The sequence below is a fragment of the Perca fluviatilis genome, chromosome 12 (genome assembly GCF_010015445.1).
Source record: "Perca fluviatilis chromosome 12, GENO_Pfluv_1.0, whole genome shotgun sequence".
NCBI lineage: Eukaryota > Metazoa > Chordata > Actinopteri > Perciformes > Percidae > Perca > Perca fluviatilis.
In genome coordinates, this window is record NC_053123.1 from 21,167,801 (window position 1) to 21,189,677 (window position 21,877).

Here is a 21,877-nt window from a genome sequence, read left to right on the forward strand (position 1 = left end):
TCCATACCCACTGTTTACGTCAGCAACATACGTGTACGATCAATCTGAGTCAAAAGTAGTTAAAACTGGTTTGTTGTGACATAGCAATCCCACAATAACATTTGCAGGTAAGACTGGGTAAAATATTGATATTATATCGGCATGGATATATGAGACTAGATATCGTCTTAAATTTTGGATATCGTAAAATGACACGTGTTGTCTAATCCTAGTTTTAAAGGCTGCGTGGTACTGATGATTATTTATCAAAAATCTCATTGTGTAAATTTGTGAAAGCACCAATAGTCAACCCTACAATATCTTGGCAATCTCTACATTGATGTATTTGCTCAAAATTATCGTGATATTTGATTTTCTCCATATCGGCCAGCTCTACTTGCAGGAATATTATTATACAAGACTAGGGATGGGGATCGTTAATTATTATTTATATTGATACCCTTTTTGAGTCTTTATCGATACCATTATCGATAGGGGTGTACGATTCAGAAAATGTCACGATTCAGATTTTTAGGCTCATGATTCGATTCAATATCGATTTTTGATTAAAAGACGATTCTCGATTCAAAAAAAACGATTCATAGTATGTAAATGTAGTTACTTTTCCCATGTGATTGCAGTAGACATACAATTTTAAAAGAAAAGAAACAACAAATTAAATGTAGTTTGATATTACTTTGTCTTCATACAAAAATAAAAACTTTTGCAACTAAAAACTGCAAAAGTGCCACGCTTTGGCCAGCCTTCAAATACATTCAATTCAAGTATAAAACTGTTAAATAAAAAGAGCTTTTACATTTAGCTTGAAAGTGCTGTACTCGGATCAAACAAAAAATACTGCTAAATTTGGTTTAAGGAGTACTTCAGCTACCACGTTGACTTTATTAGTTTCAGGATCACAGCCATTTCTTCGGCTTCGCTCAGGGTACAGATATCTGTTATACATTTTCTCACCTCGGGAGAGAGAAGTGCAGCGCAAAATGGCTGGTTATTGCTCGAGGTCTAGACCGGTCTAGACCATCTCCTGAACTCCAAACTGAATGTCAGAATGGGAAAGAAAGGTGATCTAAGCAACTTTGAGCGTGGCATGGTTGTTGGTGCCAGACGGGCTGGTTTGATTATTTCACAATCTGCTCAGTTACTGGGAATTTCACGCACAATCATTTCAATGGTTTACAAAGAAAGGTCTGATAAAGGAAAAACATCCAGGATTCGGCAGTCCTCTGGGCTTGTTGATGCTAGAGGTCAGAGGAGAATGGGCCGTCTGATTCCAGCTGATAGAAGATCAACTTTGACTCAAATAACCACTCGTTACAACCGAGGTATGCAGCACTAAAAATAGGAAAATGAGACTACAATTTGCATGAGCTCACCAAAATTGGACAGTTGAAGACTAGAAAAATGTTGCCTGGTCTGATGAGTCTCGATTTCTTTTGAGACATTCAGATGGTAGAGTCAGAATTTGGCGTAAACAGAAAGAGAACATGGATCCGTCATGCCTTGTTACCACTGTGCAGGCTGGTGGTGGTGGTGTAATGGTGTGGGGGATGTTTTCTTGGCACACTTTAGGCCCCTTAGTACCAATTGGGCATTGTTTAAATGCCAAAGCCTACCGGAGCATTGTTTCTGAACATGTCCATCCCTTTATGACCACCATGTACCCATCCTCTGATGGCTACTTCCAGCAGGATAATGCACCATGTCACAAAGCTTGAATCATTTCAAATTGGTTTCTTGAACATGACAATGAGTTCACTGTACTAAAATGGCCCCCACAGTCACCAGATCTCAACCCAATAGAACAGCTTTGGGATGTGGTGGAACGGGAGCTTTGTGCCCTGGATGTGCATCCCACAAATCTCCATCAACTGCAAGATGCTATCCTATCATTATTCTTTCTGTGAGATTTGCCATTGTTTGCGCAGACTAAACTACTTTCGCTGCACTTGTTCCGATTCTGATTTTGACAAGAGTGCCCAGGCGTCAGTGTGAATTTGACGCATCGCCATCTATGGGAATGGCGAGGTAATGTCATTTCAGGACAGTAGTGTCAAAACGAAAAAGAAAAAAAAATATGAATTGATTTTTGGAATTCTATGAATCGATTTTGAATTGGTTGGGCTTGAATCTCGATTCAAATTCAAATTGATTTTTTTGCACACCCCTAATTATATAATATAATATATATATATATAATTATTATCGATACTTTTCAATTATTTGGTGGAAAGACGAGACAACAAATTCTATTATTGCTTTTATTGCAAAAACTGTGAGTCTGTGACCGTTTGATTTCTCTGTCGCTGTTTTTGTTTTAATGAGTTGATTAAGCGGCCCACAGAGCGGTGCTCTCAGTAGCCAGTCCAACTATGTTTTGAATGATTTGCGGTGGTCTTTACCTATGGTCTTTACGCACACACTGTGCTCGTAAATAATTTTTCCCGTTTGCGCACGTATCTATTTTTAGACATAACGTTATATGATCCACTAGTCTCATTAGCAGTATCGATAAGCTCGGATATTATTGATTTTCGAGTTTTGAGAAATTTGGAACCGGGTCCTTAAAGGGTAACTACCGTTTTTTTTATTTTATTTTTTTTTTTTTTTTAAACCTCGACCCTATTTTGCTATGTTTTTATGTCTAAGTGACTGATGGGAACAACAATCTTTGAAATTGTCCAGTAATACAAAATGTCTCAAAGAGGTTTTAAAGGTCTATCTCTGAAGGGATCCTTACCATAATGTCAGACACTTAGAATATTAATCTGAGCCTTTCAGTGGCAAAACGAGCACTATTGTGAAGGTAAATACAAGCTAAACAATTGCCTTATAACTTGCATTGTAGCCTGTTTCGCCGCTGCCGACTGCAGCAATCTTGCTTAATACTGGACCAATTTCAATGATTGCTGTTCCCATCAGTCACTTAGGCATAAAGACATAGCGAAATATGGTCCAGGTTGAAAAAAAAAAACGGTAATTACCCTTTAATAGAACCAGGTCTCGAGACCCATCCCTATACAAGACGCCTCTTTTTCATCCTGTCTCTGCCTGTTTCTCATTATTCTTAACATGCGCTCGATTCACAGTATATTATTAACACAAGATAACATAAATACACATACCAGCTTTCAAGTGCTGCGTGACCTGCTGTCAGTCACCAGAATTACATTTCCTCAAGTGGGTCCTGATAATGTGTTGATGACACATGTTGACAAATGCCATTACTGTTCAATCAATAACTTGCATGACAAAAAAACCCAACAGAAATATAAGTAAGGTGCTCCATGTAAACACTTTGTAGACTTATTCTGTGCTCTGTTAAAAAGAAATGTATAGTTGCAGTCTTTATTCACATAATTGTATCATTCTGTCGGTTTAGCCTGTTAATGGAATGCTGTTTCTTCTTGCTTGCTATGAGGTATTGAGTGTATATGTGGTCCTAAGCTCAACCTTGTCTCGCACCTTTGAACCATGCTGGTGTAAAATACAGTACATAATTTGGCTCTCGATTTTCTTCTTGTGCTCATGAAAAAAAAAAAAAAAAGCTTTACGCTTACTTCTCATCTTATTTTAGGCTGTGGCTCCTCTCCGAGAGAAGATTCGTGATCTGGAACAAAGGTGTGTATCCCTTTTTTAATGCACACATTTGTACACATACACACACTCAAAGTTAGTAAGCGAAAAGTGTTGCGAAAATTGTCTAAAGACTTGTGGAAACAACAATTGGCATTTCTCTTCACTGTCAATATGAGCATATTTTCTTTATTGCAATACCAACTCAATGCTCAGAGCAGTGTTAGACCAGCTTGATGTCCATTAAAGAGCAGTATGCTGTACTGTTTTACATAGCTTTCTTCTCTAGTTACCAGATATTTAATACTGTAAAATTAGAAGTCACGTGACTTCCGCATAGCAGGCTATCGATGAATGAAGCCATTATTGACTTTTCCATTGCAGCTACTCATCGTGTAACAAGTCTGCTGTCAGAGGTTAATTATTTGTGTCGGGTTTACAACATGATTGCTAAGGAGACAGAAATTCAAAGCCACTTGTTTAGATCGCGAACATTGCCCTATGTCTCAGAGGTTATTTTGGCTTTTGGTTTGGCTAGCGTTTCTATCCGGTCTAACAACATTCTTACAAAAGTAATTGCCAACATTTTAGCTTTGAAAATCTAGATCTTTATGTTAAAGAAAGGTACAATAAGACACCATATAACTCCAGTGCCTGCTGACCAGAAAAGCATAGTTTCTAATACAAAGCAATTCACTTAATGTATGGTGCATGTTATGAGCACAGAGCTTTCAGGAAAATGCAGTGAAAGCCTATTTATTTATTATTCAAGAACTGGATTTACATTTCGCTAAATCATATTGTTCTCTTGTGCTTCGTTCTCATGAAGTTTTTCTTTCTTTTCCTTCTCTCTCTAGTTTTTCTCAGAAATACCCACCTGTGAAATTCCTGTCAGAAAAGGATCGGAAGAGAATTTTGGTATGCAACATGCACAATTTCAAACAACAATCACATTAACAATAACTATTTCTCATGGGCTATATGCAGAGTAAAACTCCAACGTTAGCTCAATCTTCTTTTGAGCCAACACTAGCAATGTGTCATATGGAGGTCAATGTCCGTCGGCTCTTTCACCCCTTTAGTTCAGACAGAAATATCTGGTAACACTTTACTTGAAGATATCGATATGTCATGACACTGTTTCGTAACTATGACATGACTGTCATGTCACGATTATGTCGATACCTTCAAGTAAAGTGTTACCAAATATCTCAACATCAACTCGATGGATTGATACACATTTTTGCACAGACATTAATGGTTCCAGCTAATGAATCCTACTGACTTGATCCCCTGACTTTTTATCACATGCACCATGAAGGTGATATTTTGGGGTTTGAATGAAATGTCTCAACTGTTGGATGGCGTTAGCATTATAGCTCAAAGCAACACTGTGTCTCAGTACAGTCTCACAGAGCCACTACAATGGCTGTCAGCACTTTGTCTTGTTGTGGTTTAAACCATCATTCCTAAAAGAAAAAAAAATATTGTATTCACTATGGCTACATTGCTTAAAAAAAGGAAAAAAAAAAAAAAGACGTTAGACGAGCATTAGAAACTTAAATGTAAGCGGTCAGAGCATCAGACAGGTTATAAGTAAACCCCCAGGTTAGCCAAACATATTTGGAATAGAAAATTAAGGCAAACTGTAAAGTTATTATCCAAACCTTTAAACTACTAAGAACTACCACAACACAAACGAAAGCAGAGTTAAAATGTCTGTTCGGATTTGTAATCTTGTTCACTTATTCTTTGATCACATTGTCCCTTATTTAAATTACTTAAAAACCTTTTCATTTAGGCCAAATTCTTGTACGAATACTTGCCTTTTTCCCACCGTTAATATTCAAGAATATTGGCTTCTTTAGTTAAATTGAAAAAAGGATTTGTAGAAAAACCTTTACCTCAAAGTAAAGTTTTGAAGTATTCTTTAGCTATCAGTGCTGAAACAACAGTAGTGTATCGTACAATTTCCTTTAATTTCCTTTATAAATAGTTTACATTTGATTAGATAATTTTTTCTTTGTGTGCAATAGTCTCCAATTTGTGACCGTTTATATAGGCTTATTATTAGCTTTTCTAGTAGTCAGTCACCTGTAAAGCTTTTTGAATTGCACTATATATATATTGGGGTGGCAGTAGCTCAGTCTGTAATGAGTTGGGTTGGGAACTAGAGGGGCTGGTTCAAGTCCCCATACGGACCAAAGTATGGTGGTGGACTGGTAGCTGGAGAGGTGCCAGTTCACCTTCTTGGCACTGCCAAGGTGCTCTTGAGCAAGGCACCGAACCCCCAACTGCTTTGGGGTTCCTGTCCATCAATAGCTGCAGCTCCCTCACTCTGACATCTTTCAATTAGTGCACGTATAGGTATAGGTACTAGAGTGCGGATCGGGCCGCATTTTTCTGCCCCAGCCCGGCCCGTGTCCGACAGAGCAGTAAGATATTTATGTCCGAGCCCGACAGTTAAAATCAATTTTTGTGCACATTGTTTGTGTGGAAAGCCTGCTTTTATTAAGCAACTGTAGGAAGGCATTTGGAAATGTCAACAGATTAGCGCAGGCCCCGACGGGCTCGGTTTGGGTATCCATCCTCTAATAGGTACTGAGCATGTGTGTGCAGTGTTTCCTATATGTTGATTTGACTGTGGCGGCCCCCCACGGCAACATTTCTAAAATTTAAATGATTATTATTATATCACTAAACTAGCACTGAAAGCTGCCTAATAAACTAATATCCTTTACTGATGTAATCATACATGTTTATTCTTCCACTAGATCACTGGTGGGGCTGGTTTTGTTGGTTCCCATCTGACTGACAAACTGATGATGGATGGCCATGAGGTGACAGTGGTGGACAACTTCTTCACAGGAAGGAAAAGGAATGTGGAGCACTGGATTGGACATGAAAACTTTGAGCTCATCAATCATGATGTGGTGGAGCCTCTCTATATTGAGGGTGAGCAACAGAGTTAATGTGGGAGGTGATGAATTGGTTTTCACTAACAGGACCAGGTTGTCCAGGGGGGCTCACAAGTAATTATTGTAATAATATTTGCACTATAATGGCAAAACAAATTATCATTCTGTATGTTCTGCTTTCACTATGCTTGTTGGTGCATAGCTATGCAGCAATATATACTATAAACAAGACTAAAGATATTGTAAAAAAAATTATTCGTACAGTAGCAAAGAAGCTGGATTCATAAAAAGTTTATACTAGCTGTCACATTAGTTAAAGTGTGCTTCATACCAGGAAGAAACAATATGTATATCACCATTTAAAATTCAACATTAATTCTCCATAGGAAGCATATATAGTATAGTTATTATTCTAGTAAACATGCACATTGAGTCAAGTAAATGAAAAAAAAAAAGAGTAAAGTACGCAGCAATTTAACAGTTAGTTACTTGAATTGTTGCATTAGCAACACATTATCTCCAGCCAGCTGGTACAGAGAATGGGAAATTGATTTCACGGTGATTAAAATGTTAGTACGTGCGTATGTCTACCTGTGCCTGCTACGGTAGTTACCTGCTTACCTTGTTTTTTTATTTGTTTGTTTTTTGCTAAAAAGTTGTTTAAAGTTAAATCAAAAGGATGATTATTTACTTAGCCAAAATAAAATGATGAACAAACACTGTGGGAAAAAATGTAAATGCAATTGAGATAAATGAAGATAAAAGCATTGTGGATCTCTCTATGGAAATATACATTATTAGTTTTCCGCTTTGCCCAAGCTAAATGGGGTTTGAGAGTAATCCTGCATATAAATTAGGTTACTCGCCGCTTTCTGCAGTAATCTCAAGAGTTTCCCCTATAATTGTATAAGTGCAATGCTATGCAAATCAGCACAGCTTCAGTCACATCTGATGTAGAAGGGAAGAAAACATATCCAGGCACAGATAAACATCCCACGTCCTCCCAATATGGCGCCCCACAACTTCACTATATAGTGGCTAGCTTTGTTAGCAGTAAGTGATTTTATTGTCTCATAAACTAAATTCTACTTGATCACAAATCAGCAATTAGCTTAGACAACAGGCATAAACATGTAGGAAGCCATATTTAAATCTTCTCTGTCTGCGTGCAGTTTCTCCGCCGCCACCGCTGTTTCACACAACGCACTCCTCTGCAAATAGCGAATGTTAACAGTATAAAGCGAAAGTTGTTGGTTTGTAATTGTCTGTATTCTTAGTTTTACGATGAATCTTGAAATTTGGAAAAACTCTTGTGAACTTAGCTGCTGGCATAAACAAACCATCCCCTCATGTAAATCCACATGGCTAAGTAATATGCACATGAGTGATGTCATCAGACATTGTTCATTATTTCTAAACCTAACTCAGTATTTTAATATCAGAAAAATTATTTGTTTTGAGCTATTGATTAATAGCTCAGGGGAATGCCCAGCCCCCTGGCACTGAGCTTTCTGTGTCTCTCTGAACAATATTTGTATACATACCAAGTTTTGTTAAAATCCGATAAAGGGGGCGAAATCGTGGGACTTGCTGCGTCTGTTGTAGGGATGAAACAGGTGTGTGGTTGGTTTCACCACTTTTTCTATAGAGCATTAAACCATCTGAATTGGTTTTGCTCAGCTTTGTGAAGCTACAAACCCGCTCAACTTTGCTTGCGGCGATTTGACCTTGGCGATTTGGCATCTGCTCAATGATGCTTTGACAGACACACATATCCATCAGAAAAATGAAGCAGTACACCTACAACAAAATAGAAAGAAAGGAATGCTGCTTTGACTTTTGGCGATTGGGCTGCTTCCCAAGCCTGCTGTATCTTAGGCGGTAGAGTGTTTGCCTAACAATCAGAAGGTTGGCGGGTCGAACCCAGGCCCTGCAGTCTAATTTGAAAAAGTGTATGAATGTGAGTGAAAGGTACCTGTAACAAATGAAAGTGCTTTGAGAAGCCGAAAAAAGGGTTTGCACCCGCAAATTGCCTCTTGCGGCTATATTCTCAATTACTTTTTTTCCACAGTGTTTGTTCATCATTTTTTTGCAGCTAAGAAAATTATCATTCTCTACTCTCCCCTGTGAAATGCAGATGTCACGTCTTCTGAAAAATGTTTTCCAAAGCAGTCATTAAAAGTAATTCAGATGTATAGATTGTTCTCAAATTATATAACAGATGTATTTAATATTTCACACGTGACAAGGGCTGCAAATAGAGTGTAACATGATAAAAGAATTCTTGCAACAATACAAATATAGCCATCTGCAGAAGTCGGTTTGCTCAGTGGCGGTTCTTGGGCCACTTTGTATCACTGTATAAAACCTCAGAGCAGTCAAAACCTATAGGAGGTTGTCAGGACGCTAAGAAAGTTAAGTATACAAATGGACACAGGTGTAGTTTACAGCTAGAGCTCCCGAGCACCAAAAGAAATCTGCGCATAAGATGCTAGTAAAATGCTACAGGTGTATTGGGTATATACTGTAAAGCCTGATCTGTTCCTTGTCTTTTGTTTGTTTGCTTAACAGCATAGAAGTGACATAGAAGGCATTGGCAGAGGAAAAGAGTCAGCTATGATTGACATAAATGGAGATAACCTACCAACTGCAAAGGTTGCATTGAATATTTGTATAGCATTAAATCAGAATTATGCATACGGTTACACAGGCATCAGAAGACAAGCTCTGACAATCTATGACTCTAGTGAACACATCAGGATAATAAACCTATCTGTATCCCTGTTTATTGTAGTAAAATAATATTCCAGCATTGAATGCCATACGTTAGTCTATGATGTTACTATGCAAATGTTAAAACAAGGGAAGATTACAGGTTTTCAGTAGTCTGGCTATCACCAGACCAAGCTCAATCTTTGAAGATTGAACATTAGTCTGGGGAGTCTGCTCTGTATTTTCTACTGCACAAGAGGCGTGATCAGCGGGTATAGTTCAAATGACTGTACGCAAATTGGATAGTCCTTCAACCAATCAGACTGACGAGCCGGGTGACGTAGCAGCGACAGTGGCATCAACAGGTTGCTGTGCTTCGGTGGCCGAATGTAAACAAGAAGCTGCTTGGTAACTTCTCTATTGTCATCGTGTTAAACCCGCCAGTGGTGGATAAGCCAGTTTGTGATTGGTCCCCGCAAAATTGTAATGGAAGCAGGATAGATAACGTACAGGTTTCCAGCCTGAGCTGCAGGGCGAAATCAAATCGCCGGGAGTTTTTCAGTTTATTCATTGAAGAAGTAAAGTGGACTCCATGAAAATTATTTGGCAACTATGATGTCCCATGACTGTTAGTTATGTCCTTAAATTTTGTAGAAAAGAAAAGCTTGAAAATGGAAGTCACTTAAAGCTTTAGTGCGTTACTTTTCTATATTAATGAACATCCAATAAATTCAAGCCATTGCCAAATGAGTTGATACAAGCTAATTAAGACTATCAGCTCCACAAAACTCTCTCTGTCTTTCTCAGTATGGCTATGTTCAGAAGACTCTCGCGCGCAGAAAATCAAGTGAAGATAATTACCTCTTTTGTAAAGTCCATCATGTTTTTTTAATCCTCCGTGTCCTACTTGGCTACTAGCAACTGTGTGGAGGAGGGGTGGGGGTGGTGCACGATCTGAAGGCTTGTATCATGTGTAAGCATCAACAGTTTTGTTGTCATTACTTACATAAACCACGCACTGTAGCTTTAAAAAAAACATGAACTAATAACACACACTGACAGATGCCTTTACATGAAAATCTGACATCAGTGTCTCTATATTTAAGGAGGTAATGAAGTATTACAATGAATAGAAATGCTGAAAGAGAAAATCGAACAAGCTCTCAAGGTGACAACATGGATCAAGAGGTCAAACCATCAACTTGCATCACATTCACATTGAGAAGAAGAAAAGATGTGAGATGATTTAGATAATGGGAAGATGAATAGGACATAAATAGTTGTGGGAGAAAAGTTTATTGAGGACATCATAGGCAATCAGACCTTCTTGTAAAGTTCTTTTTTATGTGCATGACCCATATTGTGAGACCTAAGCCATTTGCACATACCAGTATTTTAAATATATTAGCTACTGTGGTCAGAAATTCATATTCTTTGTCTTAGTGTGCATTGGTCTCTAAACCCCTGTTTTTTGTCTGCTGTTACAGCACTTTGACTTGCATTTTGTTATGTTTGAAAGGTTATATATAAATAAAGCTTGATTGATTGAGATTCATATTGACTCAGTAAATACTAATAAAGTAGCGAGTGTGTCACCTCGTACACGTTGTCTTTGTAAGTCATGTGTCTACCAGGAGAACCGGTTGCAATTCCGGTGCTCCTGAGCCACATCACAAGTATAGATATAATTTGCTTCCCTCAGCGGTTGACATTTTTGTTTGACTATACTATACTCTCCTTTAACTTGAAACTATCAGTGCAGCTTTTTTCAGTCTTAAATATAGCTGGCTATCAGTAAAGGCTTTAATGTTCCTTAAAAGGTGCAGCATTTAGAAAACTGAAATAGTTCCGTTCTTTCAAGGTGAAATGATTTTTGTTTCTCCTGCTCTTTACAGTGGACCAGATCTATCACCTGGCGTCTCCAGCCTCCCCTCCCAACTACATGTACAATCCCATCAAAACACTCAAGACCAACACCATTGGCACTCTTAACATGCTTGGTGAGTACCAAGGCTTCATATTGAGACATTTTCTAGGAACAGATTCAATTCAGACTTCCAAGTCTGATCATTTTATAATGCAACAAGAAAATAAAAGTTTAATAAACCACAAAATACTGTAAATCTAGTTTCAAGTTGATGAGAAGTTTCTTTGGAATTTTTTTGAGATTCCACTTTGGAAAATGTGTTTTTATTAATTGTATTTCTTTCCCTTGTAGTGTAGCGCGAAAGAGGAAAACAAAACTTGGAGAACCACAATACTTTCCAGACCATTATTGTACTTCATTACATTTTCAACTTTTATCAATGCCAGCTGCTTACAGTCTATACAGTAAAATGATTTGTGCCTCAAATGAGAGTCAAAATCCCAGTCAGACTGTTCAAAATTAGGTAGCAAATCCTTTATTTGATAAATAATTAAATCGGTGATAGGACTTATCGTGAGAAGCACAGACGAGCTTTGAGAGGCATTTATTTATTCCAGTTTTTCTCCTGTGAATGATAACGTATTTCAGATAAAATATAGTCCTATCACTGAATTAATATTAACATGGACTTTGTAGACTTCAAAGACTGTTCTCAATATATCCAAGGGAGAGAAAGGGACTGGAGAACACTTGATTTGCAGCCTTTATTAAAGGCAGGAAATCAATCGGTGTGCTCCAGTCCCTTTTTTCCTTTGGACGTTTGTTGTCCTTGAGCTAAGAGGCACATGATTCAACTGCTTGCTGCTGGAAGATGCACAAAGAACCCTGTTTCAACTGTTCTCACTGTGTTTTTTGTCTCCGAGGTTTGGCCAAACGTGTGGGCGCCAGACTTCTCCTGGCTTCTACTTCTGAGGTTTATGGAGGTAAGGCAGATGCCTCCCACTCATCTTTGAATATTCTGGTGCTGGTTATGCTTTCCAATTACTTTGCGGGTGGATGGATGGATGGATGGATGGTCGTGTGTGTGTGTACATATGTATGCATGTGTACGTACATAAGTATTTACGTACCTTATGTTCCATCATTAGCATTTCTGACACTACATTTCTTTGTAATTTGAGGAAGTCAACTGTCTGCCACATCTGACTCTCTTTGTGATCGCTTTTTGGGGTTTAATTGTAGTTGGTCATGAACGGACAGCTTTACAAGTATAAATTGATGACATGTTTAAGTCTCTCAATTCAGCAGCACAACAATGATGGTCTGTTTTGTTTAAGAGTTAGCATTTATTTAAATAACGATCTATACTCCAGCTTCTCTGAAACGCAAACTGATTTATTTGTACAAAACAATGACCGAGAGACATTCTTTATTCTGAAAACCAGTTCTAGTACGGCAGGTTAGTCATCCATTCTGATGCAATCTGTTGAGTGCTTAAACGCAGCAGAAATATCTGGACAGACATGCTGTGAATAGCATGCTAGTCCAGATCCCTTAGCTTTTAAAATGTGTCTGAAGTACTTCTGAAATGTTTGTGTTTCAGATCCAGAGGTACACCCACAAAATGAGGAGTACTGGGGGCATGTGAATCCAATTGGTCCTCGTGCGTGCTACGATGAGGGGAAGCGTGTAGCAGAGACCATGTGTTATGCCTACATGAAACAGGTATCATAACTGTACAGTATGCATTTGATGTATGTTGATTGATGGTCACATTAGTTACTATGTGACTTTTTTTAATTAAATGCTTTGGAGCAACACTACAATTCTGCAAATGTAGCCATTAGCTTAAACTGTAAAATAATAGAATAATTATGCTAATCATCATGGTTGATTTATAGGATTTTTTGATGATAAAGAAAATTTAACGGCTTGCTCCATATAGTCCAAACCTCTTTGACGTTGAAAAGAACATCATTTCTGCATTTCACAATCTTATCAATAAGAAAACGTGTTTATTTTATCAAGATCAGTGATGGGAATAACGGCGTTATAAGTAACGGCGTCACCAACGGCGTTACCAACGGCGTTGCTTTTTTCCAGTAATGAGTAATCTAATTGATTACTCTTCCCATCTTAATAACGCCGTTACTGCCAAAAAATGCTTTACTATAGTTGAAGCCTTTTTTTTTTTTCTTCATCAGACCAACTAGATCTCAGAGTCTGAGCCGAGAGGCAAAGACTTTTTTAACAGTTCTTCCTTGGTTAGTGGGCAGCGCACGACACAAGCGCATAAATGCTGACAATTGGTTGAGTAAAATGTCATGGTAAGCCAATCAGAGGTAGAGTTGAGCGGGTGTTCGAAAGCACATATAGTCAGACACACAACGAACAACACAAGCGAGTCAGTCAACGAGAGAGAGAGAGAGACAGGTATGGCGTTATGATATCAAGGAGCGGGTTAACTTTTCCTGCTACAGATTTTCCACTTTGGTCAGAAAACACAGGGGAGACACTTCTTATCTCTCACTATGACTCTAGAGTCGGTACTCGGTCCAAAGCTAATCGCCGTCACTCTCTCACTTCTCCAGCCTTATCATTTACAACATCAGGCCACTTACGTTATTTTGCAGTACAAAGAGTGTATATATTTATTTATTTTGTATAGTGCTTAACAAGCATAATTTAATTTTGCCCAGTTGTGGCCTGTTGAGGTGTTGTGTTTTTTTATCGATCCACTATATAAACATAATATCTACATACATGGCATTTGATTGGAGGCTAGTCTCACTTTGTCCCACAGCAACATTAAAATAGTTTAGGTTTGTGTACATTGTTTCTGTTAATAATGTATTGTATTAAGTGTCCATTTCATTATAATATTCAGATTTCTCATAAATAATTGAACATGCACATGTATTTTAAGTTCCGTTAAAGAGGGGTGGAGGTGAGGTCACATTTGAGCATTTAAAAATGTACTTGAAAGTTACGCAATAGTTACTTTCTGAAGTAACTAGTTACTTTTATAATTTGTAACTGAGAAGTAAACTTGCCCAACACTGATCAAGATAATTAAATAAGATATGTAACCATGATGCTTGTTATGTGAATAGGCTGTTTTTGAGAAGATAGTTTGATATCAGTAAAGGTATATCAGTGACTCTGAAGGTAGTGATACAGGTTTTCGTTTTCATGCGTATTTCTTTAAACATCCAGATGATGTTGAGACTTTTCAATCTTTTTATGCCTCTGTGCCGACGACATTATGTTTTTTGGTTGTCCATCCCATTTTCGTGGACACAATGTCTCAGGAACGCCTTGAAGGAATTTCTTTCAATTTGGCACAAACATCCACTTGGACTCAAAGATGAACTGATTCGATTTTGGTGATCAAAGGTCAACGTCACCGCGACCTTACAGAAACTCAAGATTTCCTGCGCTACTTTAGACAACATCTAATTATTTTCTGCAAAAATGCTTTTCTGGCCATCATTCAACACTATAACTCAGGAACAGACGGGGCAACATTTGGTTAGAGACTGAATCTGTGACACTAATATTGAAACGTTGGTGACTGTATAGATCTTCTGTGCTGTCAGTTTGAAGATGTGTGTGAAGCATCAATGTTTCGCCAAGAAATACATTTAATACCTTTTTATTAAAGTCCTTCAAAGCCTTCACTACACACAGTATATTATATGAGTCATGGATAGACATGGATGAAAACTGCAACTTGACTGGTTGGCAAAGGCATAGAACCGCAAGGTGGTAATTCTAGTCTCCTGTTGTGACTTGATTGACGCCAGCCTTTGATGATCAGATATGATTGACTTCCCTTGCCTTTCTTCCAGGCAGGTGATATTTATTTATCTTCCTCATCTTCTGCTCCTCCTCACCTGCTAATTATTTTTATCACACTGGGAAATCTTCAATCAATTGGGAAATCTTCAATCTTGGAAATGAACGGTTTTCAATATCCAAATGTCAGTAGTTTTTGCTTGTCTTGTTTGTCTTACCTGCTGATGGAAAACTGCATCAGTTGATGCATGTAAACAAAATCTTATCATGTACATGCATACATGCACAGCAATATTTAAAGCGCTGTTTCTTATGATCAAGGTGCCTACTCCATTTTATGGAGTAGGCACGAAAAAGTAGTGTAATATGTAGGGATGAGCATCTTTAGGATTTTGGCACTTTTACTGATGCTCCATAATTTTGTAAATTTTTTTAGAAATGCTAAAAATAGGTTTGAAAGTTTTGTTGCTGAATTATTACAAATAAACGAAACTTCATACATATATAAAGTCATTTTAATTGATTGCTTTTAATCAGGGCTTTGGTGTATCCTTGTTTTGTTGAATTTGTGCACTTGTTGACATGTTAACTTTTTTTATTTCTTCACAATAGTAAGTATGCCTGTGCACACACCATCTTTTACCTTTACACACACCTTCCAAGACTACCTCCTTATGTTGTCCTCATTGTGTCCTTGTTCTTCATCGCACTGAATATTTTTGCAGGTTGTGACCATCGAATTACATTTCAAGAGAAAAATCTGCATAATTTCCATGTTTTTATTCATGTTCTATGACCTAAAATTGATTTACATCCCATCTGAAGTAGCATGTATTAATGCATAAGGCTGACTTATGAAGGCCTTAGATTTTTTTAAAGGTAGAGTTTTCTACATCTCTGGGATCAGTGTGAGTATCCATGATGTACTTGGCCTTTCATTCATTCTTTGTTGAATAGTGTGTATAAGGAGAGCCTAGTGTCTTAATTGCCTGGTACTCTGGTTCTCTTTTCAAAGAATATTTTTATAACACTTGGCTCATGTAAGAGAGCATGTAACATAAATTATTGTTGTACTCTTGAAATGTGACAAATATGTAGATGTATGTATGTATATATGTAGGGACAACTCCTATTGATCAAAAAGGGGACTTTAGCATGTAAAATATGCCAAAGCCAAAGGTGCTGATTTTCATTGGCAAGGAGTTACATATACAGTATAGGCAGAAAAGACAGTCTTAACATGCACACTGTTAAACCAGAATGATATATAGGGGCATCTAAATAATAAGTAGTTGTTGGGCAATAAATCGGAAAGGTGATGAGTGGAAAATGTACAATATCCCCAAGAGGGACACATAACCTTCCTGTTCTGAGGACGTAATTAACTATTTGAATCTAGTGATCGGGTCAGAAAACAGATTTTGCTAAAATTCTAGATGGTTTTGCCCAGAAAATTGGAAAACAAAGAAACGTGGTTTAAGGTAAAGGGCGGGCTCTCTTACTAAGTGTTTTAATGAATCATGCAAACATTTGTCAAACTCTTAACATGAATGCTTTGCTGCTCTTCAAGATATGTTTTCCCAGCCATTTACAGTGACCGCTGCTACTTTTATTGAGACTTTGATAGGGAAGGCTAACTGATGACTTTGGTTGGAAAATGCATCAATACAAAAAACAATGTACAAATGGGTGATTGACAAGTGTGCACAGCCTTGTTTTATGTTCCCCTGCACTTGATAAAGAAATCCTGTACTGAATTGCACACGTGCAGCTTTGTTTTTAAGCATCTTCTGTTGTAATATGTGACATGTGCCTCTAACCAAATGGAGCTTGTGCTGTGTCTGGTATATTCATATGGCAGGTAGTAGGTATTTCAGACATGCTGCTAATTGATCCTGATGCTGCAACACAGCATGGGACACTGTTAAAATCAGCTCTTTTATCTTGACATTCAATAGTTAATTTATTGGTGTCATCCAGATTAGCATTATACCGCTACTGGCTGCCATTTTGTTGGAATAAGTTATTAGTTCATACATACATATTATTTCAAGGGCACAAATTATTAATTTTGTATTTGGCTTTGTATTCTCTATTCTAAAAAACAATACAGTATATAAACTACAAAAATGCTGAATAATAAAACGACAAGTAATCAAAGTAAAGATCGCATTAAAACCAAGGAACACCCAAGTTTATAAATGACTAATGAGTCACCTACTTTCTTGTTTTTTTGCTCACAGGAAGGAGTAGAGGTGAGGGTAGCGAGAATCTTCAACACGTTTGGCTCCCGAATGCACATGAACGATGGACGAGTTGTCAGCAACTTCATCCTGCAGGCTTTACAGGGAGAACCTCTCACTGTATGTATGCATTTTAAGATTTCTACTTGTTTGAGACAAACCACTATTTGGCTTGTGTTTTTTCAGTACTAGCAGTGTGAGGATGTCCACACTGAATTAGCCACAGTGTGATGATGATACTTGGCAATCTTCTTTGGTTGAACATGATTGTAACTGAAAAGTTTCAGACACTTCAGTGTAATCCTTCTAATAAGGATGCAGGTCTTATTAGTATAATTAGTTATATGAAATGTGTTTTTATATATATATATATATATATATATATATATATATACAAAAAAGTGTGAAATAACTGAAAACATGTCTTATATTTTAGATTCCTCAAAGTAGACACCCTTTGCTTTTTTTGATAACTCTGCAAACCCTTGGTGTTCTCTCAATGAGCTTCATGAGGTAGTGCTTTGTCAGGGGTATTTAGTGAATTTTTTCGCTATTAAAAAAGCAAAACGGTAAAAAACAGTCGGTAAAAAATATAAGACATGACATTTCCGCCGCATATTCACACTTGTTAAGTACATAATTCCATATGTGTTCATTCATAGTTTTGATGCCTTCAGTGAGAATCTACAATGTAAATAGTCATGAAAATAAAAAGGAAGCTCATTGAATGAGAAGGTGTGGCCAAACTTTTGGCTTGTACTGTGTGTGTGTGTGTGTGTGTGTGTGTGTGTGTGTGTGTGTGTGTGTGTGTGTGTGTGTGTGTGTGTGTGTGTGTGTGTGTGTGTGTGTGTGTGTGTGTGTGTGTGTGTGTGTGTGTGTGTGTGTGTGTGTGTGTGTGTGTGTGTGTGTATATATATATATATATATACTGAAAATAAGATTTTAAGAGGGAGAATAGAAAGTGGAAACTTCAAATTGCAATGAACTCATGAGTTCTAATAATTTGAACATGATCAGGCCAAAAATATGAAGTAGACTTGCTCATGATGAAAATAAACTTTCAGTGTGCTCATTTTTAAAAGTCTGCTGAGTAGAAATCTGTTATATACTGTGTGTGTGTGTGTCTATATATGTATGTATATGTGTATATGACAAGCGGTTTTCTGTTGTTCTAGGTGTATGGTTCTGGTTCCCAAACAAGAGCCTTTCAGTATGTAAGGTAAGATTGCTAAATTAAACCCGTTTTGTTTTGTCAATCATTCTTCTCTAAAATCTGTACCGAATTATTTGTCACAAGAATCTTTAGTTTTGTGGTCTACCCACCAATTAGGAAACAATAGAACAATACGTGTATAATATCATTAATAATAATCATATTACATAACGTATTATATGAATTCTAGCAATACCATGCCATCATACATCATATTAACTGTTAGTTATTACCGGTATTTTATTTTATGAGTTAAATAATGTCTTTTTTCCTACCGAGACAGACAATATTTCTTCTGGTGTTTAAAGCTTCTGGTGTTTAATATCAAAGTGATATCTGGATGCTGATGCTTACATGGACTCATGAATTTGGAATAAGGCAGAGGACTGAATTAAATTAGACTTTGAAGTTTATCATGAAATACCAACATGTGCATGTCTCTCTGCCTGGAAGCAATATGTGAACGTGGCAGGTTAATTTGATCAGTTTGAAGAAGAGGGATCAGAGACACGGAGCATTTGAAGCACTCCTATCGCTTCGAAGCATTCACCCGCCGCCCTGCATGACTTTTGCGTTGTGTAAACAGTGAAAAGCCAAGGTCTTCAAGTAAACTCTGAGTAAAGCTGAACTGACTCAATTACTAAAACTTTATGTTAAAACTATTCAGGTCTAGATTACGTTAGACCTCAAGGATACAAACAGCTTTTGAGTGAGGAAAGATTGAATGCAAACCGAACTTTAGTTAGTTTACAAGAAAATTCCTCAGGGCACCTTTAACTACCTCATTAACCTCTGAAATGTTGATGAATTCAGATCCTACAAAATCTTCTGAACGACAAGATGACAATCAGAACAATTGTATGAAAATAAATCAGCATTTTTAACTATCCCCTTTGTATGAAGAGGTATTATTAAAAGCGTATTCTTATATAAATCCCCATTCAACAAAATTACAGTTTAATATGCTCCTTATCACCCACAAAGCCCTCTCCCTCTCCCCCTCCTACCTCACTGACCTCCTGCACGACATACTCCTACCCGCAGGAGGTATGTACGCCAACGTCTTACCCCTCTCTCCCGGTCCAAGCACTGGTCCGGCCCCTTTAAAACTCTTCCACAACACCTTAGACATTCTCCCTCACTCCCCTCTTTCAAAACCTACCTATTGAAATCCATTTTTCTCATTGTTGTAATTGTTGTATGCTGTATATTTTTTTAATGCTTTTACAGTTTGTTTATGTGTAACATGCCTTTCAGTACCTTTTTTAAAGGGCTATATTAAATATAATTATTATTATTAAAGCATTTTAGCACTTACATATCCATATAGACAGTCTAATACAACAGCCCTGCAAATAAATTCTACGTTTATGAATAGTTTTTGTTTGTAGGAAAAAAAATGTTTCCTAGAAAGGTGTTTGTTTAACTATACAGTCATTTGAGAGGCTGATAGAATGATTATATAGGGTATTTCACACTGTTCCTTATGGTCTCCTAATGGGGTATGTAACATTGGTTGGGCTGAAAATGGCCTGGTTGATATTTTATGGGCCCTTATGCATCCCTGTGTTTTGGCCCTATTTGTAACAAGAGCTTTTCTTCCAAATATGGTATGGTCATGAATATTTAGATGAGCTGCGCGCTGATTGGTTGAGCGACTTGCCATACGCACACATTAGAGCCGCGCGCTGATTGGTTGAGCGAATCCCCAATACACATACATTAGAGAAGCGACAGAATCTCATATTCCAGACACTGCAATGTTTCATTACCAAATTCACTTCTGAGACTTATAAAAAGCTGAAAATATGGGCCGTTTTACAAAAATTGATGGCTAATTGCAAATTTGGTAAGACGTGTCGGACTTTAGGAGCTCCACACAGTCTGACGAGAAAGTGGCAGCCTGCTGGGCTCCATACCCAGGGCAAAGTCACCCTTTGTGGATACTGCACTACAGGGCTCCGCGGCCAGCTGCCGGCATAACTAATATATTTACGGTTTGAATTTCGTCACGCCACTTATATAACATCATTCCCCAATGTCTTATAAAGCTAACCGTTGTGTCCGATTTGATTTTAAGGCATTTTTATGAACGCAAGGCGTCTTTGTAGGACGAGCAGCTGCTTGCTATATGTCCCATTCATTACAATCGGGAAATATCGCAGCTTGCTCACTTTCGCATAACTAAAGTATATGTACAGTTTGAATTTCATCACGGCATGAATATTACAGGTTCCTCAAGGTCTTACAAAGCTTAGATAACACTTGTCCGATTTCAGATTTCAATTGAAAGTATTTTTGTGAATGTCAGAGTTAGGAGGAGGCTAGCTCTCATTGATGGACTCCATCTCACCGCGGCTCTATCAATAAGACTCGCGGACAAGAGGTGTTTATTTCCCCGATTGTTTGTTTAAATAACTCAACACACATACCCATTATAAGATTAACTGGAACCTGCGGGCTGCGGTAAAAGATTGCGGGCGTAACAAGCTCGCTGACACTGCGGTCAGGGCGGCGATGTAGCAACCCAGGCAGCACCAACACCGGCACTAAACTCCGACACACAGTCGGAGAAAATTTGCAATTAGCCACCCATTTTCGTAAAGCGGCCCATATTTGAGCTTTATATGGTTGATTTCTCGCATAAAAAAGTTTCAGAAGTGAATTTTGTAATGGAATAGCAGAGATCTGCGTGACCTAGCTAGATTCAGAAGACTACCTGATCTCAGGTCAGTTGTGTAGCCTATGTTAATGTTGGAGCATGACCATTCTCTTAATACACCCATGGGCTGACAAAGGTTCCAGTTTTTGGGAGGTTGACGTCAACTTCCAGCTTTGTTGAGATTCGCCCGTTTTCAGCGGCAGTTTCAAAAAATGAGATTTCCATAGTAAAGGGGTGTCAATGGGATTTTGAGCTTCTATGTATGTCCTATTTACCCACCGAACTGTCGTTATTCAACTATGACAGGGTAAAATCGGTTTTGCATTCTATCACCCCTTTAAGTAAAAAAGAAATTATATTATTGATATAAATGGGGGATACATTGGGGATTAGAATAGTTAATCTGCAGCGACTATTCCCCAACCTGTGGTAGGTAAAGTAGCCCGCCATATCATTATATCTGTGCCATATATATATATATATATATATATATATATATATATATATATATATATATATATATATATATATATATATATATATATATATATATAATGTGCCTTCTAATGTCAAAGTCTAATGCATGTTGACAGAATTGTGCTAATGAATTCTGTGTGTAACTGTGTGGGCAACGTGGTAAAGTGTCCCACTAGGTTATAATAACATGCTATATGTATCATCAGAAAATTATTAATTTTGTTGTTGTTGGTTTAAATAAATTTGGTTCTGGTTTATATTGTTTTGTGGTGTCATGTAACGCTGTGTTGACACTACGAGTGACAAAGCTACAAAATGGCCAATCGTGGCCAGCAACATTGTCTCAGAGTTGCCATTGAAGTGTTGCTCAAGTGCTCGTTGACCTAATCGTGAATGTCGTCATGGGTTTGTGTG

At 37.7% G+C, this 21,877-nt stretch overlaps 1 protein-coding gene across 3 annotated transcripts in view; it reads left to right on the top strand.

The window, feature by feature from the left end:
- The window catches only part of uxs1 (UDP-glucuronate decarboxylase 1), a 41,665-nt gene that overhangs the window by 15,321 nt on the left and 4,467 nt on the right, over positions 1 to 21,877 (top strand). For all 3 annotated transcript variants that reach the window (XM_039818022.1, XM_039818024.1, XM_039818023.1), the window contains exons 4-11: positions 3,575 to 3,618; positions 4,431 to 4,491; positions 6,348 to 6,528; positions 11,099 to 11,203; positions 11,994 to 12,053; positions 12,674 to 12,795; positions 17,112 to 17,231; positions 18,287 to 18,330. In XM_039818022.1, coding sequence (XP_039673956.1) covers positions 3,575 to 3,618; positions 4,431 to 4,491; positions 6,348 to 6,528; positions 11,099 to 11,203; positions 11,994 to 12,053; positions 12,674 to 12,795; positions 17,112 to 17,231; positions 18,287 to 18,330 — 737 coding nt within the window. The remainder of the gene's footprint in view (positions 1 to 3,574; positions 3,619 to 4,430; positions 4,492 to 6,347; positions 6,529 to 11,098; positions 11,204 to 11,993; positions 12,054 to 12,673; positions 12,796 to 17,111; positions 17,232 to 18,286; positions 18,331 to 21,877) is intronic.